The 10,648-nt window shown below is 43.5% G+C and overlaps 1 protein-coding gene across 2 annotated transcripts; it reads right to left on the reverse strand.

Annotated features, from left to right (window-relative positions):
• Positions 1-1,852: 1,852 nt before the first annotated feature.
• On the reverse strand, positions 1,853-10,341 carry THAP1 (THAP domain containing 1). Of its 2 annotated transcripts, none has more exons than XM_032780298.2 (3): positions 9,794-10,341; positions 8,672-8,867; positions 1,853-2,423 (listed from the first exon to the last, which is right to left on the reverse strand). In XM_032780298.2, the coding sequence occupies exons 1-3, from the start codon at positions 9,862-9,864 to the stop codon at positions 1,986-1,988; spliced, it is 705 nt and encodes a 234-aa protein (XP_032636189.1). In that variant the 5' UTR covers positions 9,865-10,341; the 3' UTR covers positions 1,853-1,985. The 2 variants fall into 2 exon arrangements, with proteins under 2 accessions (XP_032636189.1, XP_032636188.1); XM_032780297.2 differs by having other exon boundaries at positions 8,666-8,867; positions 9,794-10,339.
• Between the last annotated feature and the right edge of the window lie 307 nt (positions 10,342-10,648).

A 10,648-nucleotide genomic window follows, 5' to 3' on the forward strand; every position in this document is an offset into this window, starting at 1 on the left:
AATGAAACATGTATTTTTAAAACCCATCTTGAATTAGAACTTCTAATCTGAGTTAGAATTCACACTGCATAGATGTGGATACAAGAAATCACTCTCCTACTTTCTAATATATTTGAGCCGTGGAGGTGGGGTGGGGTGTGTGTGTGTCTGTGTATGAGTGTTTCACTTGCAGTGACTAAATCAAGGTCAGCACCAGTTGCATCTCATTAAAAACTAAGATGATGAACCTAAAAGATGTGATTTCCAGGTCTTCTTAGACATAATACGAATTCAAAGTTGTTGTACTAAATGTGTCATTCTAAGGGGCCCTCCCACCCCTAATCCTGATTCTGCACTGATTTCAGAAGTCACAGCTGGATGCAATGAAAGTTGTGAGTGCTTAGCACCCTTGAAAACTCAAGCCATTTATTTGGTGCCTGGTGTTAGGCACCTGAGTTTGAAAGTTTTGGTCATAACCTGTCTCAGATTTACCCATTTGTAAAAAGGGGATAACACCTAGTGCTGTGCTCCCCTCTGTTTTAGACCATATGGGAGCAAAACACCCTCCACCTCCACCACAAGAGGCAGGGCTGGCTCTAGGTACCAGCTTGGGGTGGCACTTTTCAAGGGAGTGGCACTCCAGCCTTTTTTTTTTTTTTTTTTTGCTTGGGGCACCAAAAAACCTGCAGCCAGCCCTGACACGAGGGAATAGAGATAACACGGTATAGTCCCACCTTCCACAAAGCTCTCACATCCCTCTGCACCTGGCTCCCAGCATTAGAGACTGTGGCTTATGAGAGGCAGTACTGAGAAACAGCCACTCTAAGCAGCATGCTGCCCTTCCTGAGACCATTCTTAGCAGAAACATAGCCTAACATGGGTTTGATGGAACTTCCAATGCAGCACTACACCTGCTTCCTCTGGGGAGTAGATCTCCCAAAAGCTACAGCTTCAGAGTCGGATATTTTGACATATTTCCTTCCTCCCATGAGGTTTTCCAAAGGAAGATATGTACATACTTGGGGTGCATTTCATGGGGCTGACTATGCACTTTATCTCACTGAAGTGATGTTGGATTAATGTTTATACAATGCTCTGACAATATAACATGCAGAGGATCATTAGTTTGAGGTTAGAAAGTTATTCCACCCTACAATACGCACAGAATAAAACAGGTGGGATTTTCAAAAGTGCCCCTGTTCCCACTGAAGACTATGGAAGTGGGAGCAAAGTGAGACAGATGCGAAATGTTTTTGAAAATCTTGTCCCCCAGTAGTCTTCACTCTTGGCTGAGATACTCTTTGCCCACCCAACTCCCAGGCCAAAACTCTGTTATACATTTTATACTTGTTTAACCTGCATCCTCCCCCTGTTAAAAGCATGGCAGATTTTAAAAACCAAATGCAGATTCTAATTGTGAGATGTGTTTGTAAAACATTTTGCTAATTTATTAAAACTAGACATGGAAGGATTAGATTTTCATTGGTAAATGTCAGTAAATGACAATTTCATATAAATGAATGGAAAAATATTTCCATCAATAATCAAAATTACTGCTTGAAAATTTATTAGTGACTTAAGGACATTTACTTTGTATATTTTGACATGTAACGTTGACTATTTGTGTTTCAATAGTTATACTGCAACTCAAAAAAATTAAAGCTTTATCTACTCTCATTAAAGAATTATCTGACCCCGCCTCATAGTTTAAATGTTCACTCCTGTGGAAACTTATTAAAAAAAAACTCTTAAAAATAAAAAAAAAAAAGATATTTTCCATCAATATTATTAAAAAAAGTCTAATTCTGCCAAGTCTAATTAAAAGTGTTAAAAGCTGCAATGACAATGAACAAACAAACTGTGCTCTATTGAGTATTTTATAGCTTCTTTATTATTTTTAGAATGGCTTTACACACAATTAGAAAGCATTCGTTTTTAAATTGAACTTCTGCGTTAATCTGAAGAGGCTATTTGGCACTGCCCCTTTAAAATTAACGTCAATGTTTTTATGCAGGTACTTCTACGATTTCAAAATAGTCATTAGGTAGAATCACATAGCCTTTTCCTGCCACTATGTCTTTTTCCTTCTGAAACTGAACAATCTCTCGCAGTTTTTCAATCTGTCTTTCCTGACGTCTGCATCGCTGCTGCGCTGTCTTGAGCTTCTTTCGCAGTTTTTCAACTTGTTCCTCCAGCTGCTGAATTCTCTTTCTTTGATGTACTGTATCCTCTACGGTATAGTTGTGATCACAGAAAACGGCAAGATTATTAGGGGTCTGGAGAGGAGGCATTAATAATCCAATACTTGGATCTACCAATCTTGCATCTATTTGAGACAAAGGAAAGGAAGGTTGCGGTGGGGCAGGTGGTAGCAGAGGAGGGGGTGGTGGAGGGGGTGGTGGTGCTGCAGACAGATCTTCGGGTTGCTCTGTAAATTCTTCAGTCTAAAACAGCAAAACAGAAAGTACATTTTAATCTGTTTTGTGAACAACATTCTAATTGCAACATTGTAATCTTTATGCAACAGTTGCAGCACCCAGCGGACAATGCAGTATGCATTGCTGAAATTAGTAAAGGCAGGTGATAAGCACCCCCCTTTTTAGCATTAATTCTGTTCATGAAGTTTGATGACCTACATTTTCAAAAGTGATTGGGATTTGGGGGAACCTCAGTTTTCAATGCTCCGTTTGAGCCACCCTAAAAGCTTTCAGAAATGCTGAGTACCCACCTTCTTAAAAGTCTCAAGCTGGACACCTAGAAATTGAGGCAACCAAAATCTCTAGTCACTTCTGAAGACTTTGTCAAAACACTTATAAAATTATAAACTGTCCAGTCTTTAACTCTACCACATGGTTGAAGGGTTATCAGCTGCAAGAACACATTCATTCACTTTAATCTAGATACACTTAGTGTACTTATCTAGCCCAAGTCCCCTCAAAACAGGTAACGAACAGAGGGAAGACTTAAATCCTTTCTGCCCCAAAGATATAGAAAGCATTCAGAATTGCATCTGTTTGGACTCATATGAAACAGTGCTCTTGAAACACAACAGGAAGGATATCCAGTATCTAGCAAAAACAGCTAAGAACTTCTTGATGAAAGATGCATTGAGCTAGAAGTCAATTTTGTAACTATCTGCTTTGATGGTCTCAATGCATTTAATGGCATTAACAGTGTCAGAGACAGAACATCAAGGTTGGAAGGGACCTCAGGAGGTCATCTAGTCCAATCCTCTACTCAAAGCAGGACAATCCCCAGACAGATTTTTTCCCCAGATCCCTAAATGGCCCCCTCCAGGATTGAACTCACAACCTTGGGTTTAGCAAGCCAATGCTCAAACCATTGAGCTATCCCTCCCTCTCAGATACTTGCAGATTACATAACCTGTTGCCAAATCCTCAGAGCACAAGGTTCTAGAAGTATGTTTATACTATATAAGCAGTATAGAAGCTTCCTACATTGACAGAACAGGTTTTGCCATCAATGTAGATAATCCACCCCTCCAAGAAGTAATAGCCACAAAGAATCCTTCTGTCAGCCTAGCTCTGTCTACAGTGAGGATCATATTTACCTAACAGGGTCCAAAATTTTTCACAGCCCTAAGCAATCAAGCTAGATCTAATATATAGGTGTAGAAGAGCATGGAAATACAACACTATCCAAGACATCCGAGCCAAGTAATTTAGTATCTGTTTTTAATCTACTGCCTAGAAACTGCTCCAGATAGACTATGATACTAAGCAGAGTGTAACTGAAAAGTCAGTTTTGCTTCTGGTGTTGATTTAAAGTTTCTTGTAGGTGCCCATGTATAATCAATCAGTATACATTAGCACAACCTCAATCTGACAATCCCAATTGTGTGCCACAGATAAAATAAACCTATGTTTTTGTCACAATGCATCTTTTAGCCTCACACATGAAGATGTCAATCATTTTGATCAAGTCAAACTTGTACTAGTTAACCGTAATTCTCAGAGCCCTCTTCCTGGGGGAAGATTGTAAGGGAAAGAGGAAGGGAAAAGCATGTCTCTCAGTGAGCAATTCACCCTCCTTAGAGCACTTGGGACAGTCTGACAATTGCCAGACAACTAGACTTGCAGAAATTGGTATCCTCCAGTTCTAGTCTCCCCTTTTTGGCTGATGGCACGTGGCATCTTTCATAAAAGATCTCCCTCCCAGTATACATGGCCTGCTCCCTTGGTAATCCTCACTGACATATTATGGGCGAATTCAAAGCATTTCTTATACCCAATGAAGTTTTTGTCCCAAAGATCCTACCAGGAAAAATGGCAACAGGTATTAAAATAAACAATATTATACAGCCTTTTACATCAAGATCATCAATCTGAACCCTGCTCTGAGAGTAACAGTTACCACTATTTATGGTCATTTAAAAACCTCTGCAAATGAGCTGGTAATATCACAACAGCTCCGAGTGAACAGCTGTGCACATCACCAAATCCACCAACACAACTGACACTAACAGGCATCCTTACTAACGGTACAAAAAGAGGGCGTAAGGAACGAATGAGCAGATAGAGAATTACACTCTGCTCCCTAGAAATGGTCCATCCACATGGGTTGAGGCACAGTGGCCAGATGCAGGAACCTGAACTGCCACTGATCCTGATATATATTTGTCCCGTGGCATGGGCAGCAACTTGGTTAGAATATTCTGCATCTCACCTTTTCTCTTGTGTCTAATTTGGCTCCCACCATACTAATCTTTTCTATCAGGAAACACAATCAGAGAAGAAAGTATAAATAAATTGTATTTACCTGAAAGTTACTCATCTTTTTTTGCACGCACTGTGTCTGTCTTTCTTTCTTACTAGCTGCCTTCCATTTTCCACTTACATTCCCTCTTTATTACCAGGCTATTTTCTTGATTTGCCTACTCTCCTGCGTGCTACTCTTCCTGTGTGCCTCCCTCCCCATCTTTTTGCCCTCTGTCATGCCCCCATCTCTCTCTTTGAGCTTTTTTTGCTGTTCTTCTGCTATTCTCACCATCCTCTCTGTTCCCTTCTCAAAGGGGTGAGAGAAAAGAGACTTATTAGTGCATGTTTTATCTCCCTTACAGAAGCTAGGATCCTCCAAATCACTCCTGTTCCGTGCATTCAGTGTGCCAAAGGGAAGATTAACCCACTCTAGTCCCAAGGTTAGAGCCTGGGTATGTAACTGGGCGGTGCAATGAAGAAAAACACACCTGCTCTGCCAGGAGGAGCTACATTTGATGTTTGGAGACAATAACACTGTGAATGTAACAGACAAGGTGTGTGAGGGGTGGGGAGTAGGAAATGCAGAGGTAATATTATGTATACTTCCATTACACTCCACTTTTGCTTGCACTTCATTTTGCCTCTCTGCTAAGCACAGGCCAGGGTGTGTAACACTCTTTTCTGAAAAGACAGAAGCCTTCAACCTCAGAGTTATGGGATCAAAAACCCTGAATGTAGGAATCAGGGCTGGATCTAGGGTTTTTGCTGCCCCAAGCAAAAAAAATGTTTGGCCCCCCCTGCACCCTCCTGCTGCCCTACCCCTGGGTTCTTCCCCACTGCCACCCCAGCGCTGGGCTCTGCCCCCCACCCCACCCACACCCCCTGTCGCCCCAGCCCTGCGCTCTCTCTTCCTGCCTCCTGACCCGGCCAGTACCAGAGCTTCTGAGGGAGTGTACAGAACAGTTGGAGGGATCCATCTCTGTCTTTTCCTCCCAGCTTCTGGCAATCTGAGGGTTAAGCATGGGGTTGCATCCCCAGCCATCTTGGCTAGTTCTTTTTTAACCCAGTTATACTTTTGGCCATCACAACATCCCATGGCGATGAGTTCCACAGGTTAATTATGTGTTGTGCGGAAAAAGTATTCCCTCGTTTGTATTAACCCTGCTACCTACTAATTTAATCAAGTAACCCCCAGGTTTTGTATTGTGGGAAAGGGTAAATAAAACCTCTCTATTCATTTTTCCATGCCATTCATGATTATACAGACCTCTGTCACATCACCCCTTAGTCATCTCTTTTCTAAACTGAATAGCCTTAATCTTTTTAGTATGTAAGCTGTTCCATACCCTTGTATGTAAGCTGTTCCATACCCTTGATCATTTTTGTTGCCCTTCTCTGAACCTTTTTCATTCCATTATATCCTTTTTGAGATGGGGACACCAAAACTGGACACAGAATTCAAGGTGCAGATACACCAGGGATTTATATAGTGGCATCATATTTTCTGTCTTATTTTCTATCCCCTTCCAAATAGTTACTAAAATACTGTTACCCTTTTTGACTGCTGCTGCACGTTGAGCTGAAGTTTTCAGAGACCTATCCAAGGCGATTCCAAAATCTCTTTCTCCAGTGCTAACAGCTCAATTAGATATTTTATTATATATGCGTAGATGGAATTATTTTTCTAGTGTGCATTACTTTGCACTTATCAGTGTTGAATTTCATCTGCCAGTTTGTTGTTCAGTTTTGTGAGATCCCTTTGTAACTCTGCAGTCAGCTTTGGACTTAGCTATTTTGAATAAATATGTAGCAATTGCTGCCATTTCACTGTTCACTCCATTTTCCAGATCATTAATGAATATGTTGAACAGGACAGCTCCTTGACAGAACCTCTCTCCATTGTGAAAATGGACCATTTATCCCTACCCTTTATTTCTTATCTTTTAACCAGTTATTGATCCATAAGAGTCTTGTTATTCCAGGACTATTTTGTTTCCTTAAGAGCCTTTCATGAGGGACCTCGTCAAAGACTTTCTGAAAATCCAAGTACTTTACATCACCTGGATCACCCTCAAACAATTCTAATAGATTGGTGAAGCATAACTTCCCTTTACAAAAGCCATATTGACTGTTCCCCATCAAAACATGTTTATCTATGCACCTGATAATTCTGTTCTTTACTATATTTTCTACCAATCTGCCTGTTACTGAAGTTAGGCTCACCAGCCTGTAATTGCCAGGATTGTCTCTGGAGTGTGTTTTAAAAATTGGTGTTATATTAGCTATCCTCCGGTTATCTGGTACAGAGGCTTGTTTCAACAATCAGTTACATACTATAGTTAGTAGTTCTGCAATTTTGTATTTGAATTCCGTCAGAACTTTTGGGTGAATGCCATTTGGTCCTGGTGACGTATTACAGTTTAATTTATCAATTTGTTCTAAAATTCTATTGATGCATTGATGTGGGACAGTACTTCAGATCTGTCATCCAAAAAGGATACCTATTGAGAGTTATCTCCCCCACACCTTGGTTTCTTTACACACATTTCAGTGTAAGTCTGCAACAGAACACACACTCTTATACACTTTAACACATATACACACTGCCTTCACATCTTCTCATTTTTTAATATGGCTTCAAAATATGCCTGTGTCACTTGGATTCTCCAGAGCGTGAGAAGGGCAGCCTCTCTCAGTTCCCTCCAAAACACATGAGAATCTCCTAAGCAAAAACAGCAAAGATTTTTGCAGTCAGCAGCTAATTCCAGTCCCTGAGCTAATAGCTGACTGCTTAATTGGTATCTATGTAGTGTTGTTGTAGCCGCACTGGTCCCAGGATATTAGAGAGACAAGGTGAGTGAGGTAGTATCTTTTATTGGAGCTACTTCAATTGATGAAAGAGACTAGCTTTTCAGATTACACGGAGCTCTTCTTCAGGTCTGGGAAATGTACTCAGTCCCTGTCACAGCTAAATACAAGGTGGAACGGATCGTTTAGCATAAGTATTAACACATACACCTGTACCCCGATATAACGCTGTCCTCGGGAGCCAAAAGATCTTACCGCATTATAGGTGAAACCACATTATATCGAACTTGCCAGAGTGCGCAGCCCCGCCCGGAGCACTGCTTTACTGCGTTATATCGGGTCACGTTATATCAGGATAGAGGTGTATTTTCAAGGGACCATTGAGGATGAGGACTGAGAGGTCAGATATAAAGTGATCGCTTTGTGAAAAGTGTTACAGGTGATATGGTGTTTTTGTCATTTATCAGTTTTCTGTGTGGGTTCATTCAAGCGTGTAGTGATTGTCTCATTTCACTCACATAGTTGTTACTGGGACATTTAGAGCACTGGAGACAGGCTACTTCACCTTAAATGGTCTCTTGAAATATAGGTTAACTACTTATGCTAAACTACCTGTTCCACCTTGAAAACTTGTTTCTCTCACCAACTGTTGGTCCAATATAAGATATTACCTCACCCACCTTGACTCATTGATTTCCAGCAAGATAGGGAACACATGCCTGTATCCAAAGTGAGACAAGTCTTGGAACACAGCCTTCATGTCAGAACCATCTCTTTGGCCCTGCATCGATCAGCTGATGACTCCAGTTCACATATTTATAACACTTTCCCAAGTGCCAGCTGGCTCAGCTCTCAGGTGGTGATTGTGTGGAACCACAAGATCGCTTGCTCTTAATGGAACCTTTCCATATAGCTTCACAAAAACAGCAGAGCATTTCTAGTTGTTACCATATCTCTCTTCTACATGTCTCAGGACCCTTCTAAGTTCTCCTGCTCTCTGCACATGCGCAGAAATAGACTATCAGACTTAAATCCATATCTCCTTAACACTGCTTCTCTCCCTTCTTTGCATTTTAAAAAAATATATACTTATACTGCAGTATTTGACTATGTATACATAAATTAAAGTATGTATTACAAGAAAGAGTTTTCTTGTTTACCTTTACCTTCTCACTGGGTTCAGTGTAACAAAATATTGTGGGCACGGCATTTTCTTTCAGTAGCTTGTTGTTGCACTCTCTTTTAAAGCAATCTGGAGTAAAGTGTTCTGAACAAATGCTGCTATACTTTGTTGGTTTGAAGTTTTTCCTTTTAACAGCAGCTTCCCATTTTTTGCAGAGATCAGGTCTCGTGAGAGGAAACCTGCAAATGAAATGGACCTTCAGCTCCATTTCAAAAGGTTTTCTAAAAAAAGCAATAACACTGTAGACATGCATAAGATACTTAAGACAAGGTATTGGTGTAGCATCTAGAAACACTAGTCATGGACCAGGACCCCCAGTGTTAGCTGCTGTATAAACAAGGAACAAAAAGCCCCCGATACTGCTACGTTCAGCACCACTGCTTACAGCCTGATTTTGCAAGCTGATAAACACAGCCTTGCTGGGCATAGGGGCGCAATGGAGAGGCACAAGGGGTCACCTTCATGGATCAGCTGACAGGCCAGAGCCCAGGGGCAGGTTTTCGCATTTTTCAGGGGAACTGAAAAAGCCAAGCCACCCAAAGAACAAGTGGCAATGAGAATTTCCATACAGAGCGCAAGGCCTCAAACAAGCATATTCACAGGACACCTGCAAAGTGTGAAGAAACCTCAGGCTCCCTTGCGAGCTCTCCTACGACGCTCAAACCAAGCGGCGCATGTGCTTGGAGCCATACCCGGTGATATGTGGGCTGGCGCAGACCCTCATTTGCCCAGTGTTTATATCCCCCTGCAGGCTAGGGCCGTGCCCCGCCAGACAACGGTGCTGCCTGCTTCGGGCACTGAACAGGCACGTGTCCCAGGGTGCCAGGGCAGGTTCGTCCCATTCCCCAGGAGGGATGGGGCAGACTCTCACCAGCTGGCTGTACAGCGCCGGGCACAGCGCGGCCCCACCTCAGAAACCCCTCCCCCCGCGAGAGGCCTCCCCCTGGGTCAGCGCGCGCCCCAACAGCCTGGGCGCTAGCGCCCTGGGCTTCTCGCCACTGACAGTTGCTCCCCGCGCCCCCAGCGCGCGCACCCTGGGCATGGCTCCTCCCCCGGCCGTGGCGCGCTCCCGCCCCGCGCAGGCGCGCTCCCGCCCCGTCCTCACTTGTGGAAGGAGATAGGCTTCTCTTTGTCGTATCGGTTCCGGCAGCGGTAGGCGGAGCAGGACTGCACCATTCTCCCCCGGCGGCGGCCGCCTGCTCCGCTCCGGCACCCACCGAAGAGGAGCGCAAGGACCCAGCTATCTCAGTCACTGCGCGGCCCCCATCCCCTTTTCTATTAGCCCCTAGGAGCAGGAACGGGACACGGCCTCTCCCGACTTCAAGATGGCGCTGCCAGCTTCAGTTCAAGTCTCGCGATACAGCATATCGCTCTCCTCTATTCGCCGTTCTCCTACGCGTGGGTGGAGGCTCGCCGATCAGCCCACCAATAGGCGCAGAGACTCCGAGCGCGGCGCGGGGCCCCAATCGCCCCGCCCCCTCCCTGTTCTTTGCCCTTGCTCCGCCCCCTTCGCTCGCATTTCTGGGCAGGAGCTCGGTGGTACTTCCCTGCACGCGTTCCAGCTTGAGGCCCCGAGCCTGACTCATTTGCTGATAGGGTGACCAGACCACAAGTGTGAAAAATCAGGACATGGTGGGGGCTAATATGAGCCTATATAAGCAAAAGACCCAAAAATTGGGACTGTCCCTACAAAACTGTAAAAGCAGCGAAGAGTCCTATGGCACCTCGTAGACTAACAGACATATTGGAGTATGAGCTTTCGTGGGTGAATACCCACTTCATCGGATGCATGTAGTGGTAATTTCCAGGGGCAGGTATATATAGGCAAGCAAGCTAGAGATAACGAGGTTAGTTCAATCAGGGAGGATGAGGCCCTCTTCTAGCAGTTGAGGTCTGAAAACCAAGGGAGAAGAAACTGGTTTTGTAGTTGGCAAGCCATTCACAGTCTTTGTTTAATCCT

The sequence above is a fragment of the Chelonoidis abingdonii genome, chromosome 6 (genome assembly GCF_003597395.2).
Source record: "Chelonoidis abingdonii isolate Lonesome George chromosome 6, CheloAbing_2.0, whole genome shotgun sequence".
NCBI lineage: Eukaryota > Metazoa > Chordata > Testudines > Testudinidae > Chelonoidis > Chelonoidis abingdonii.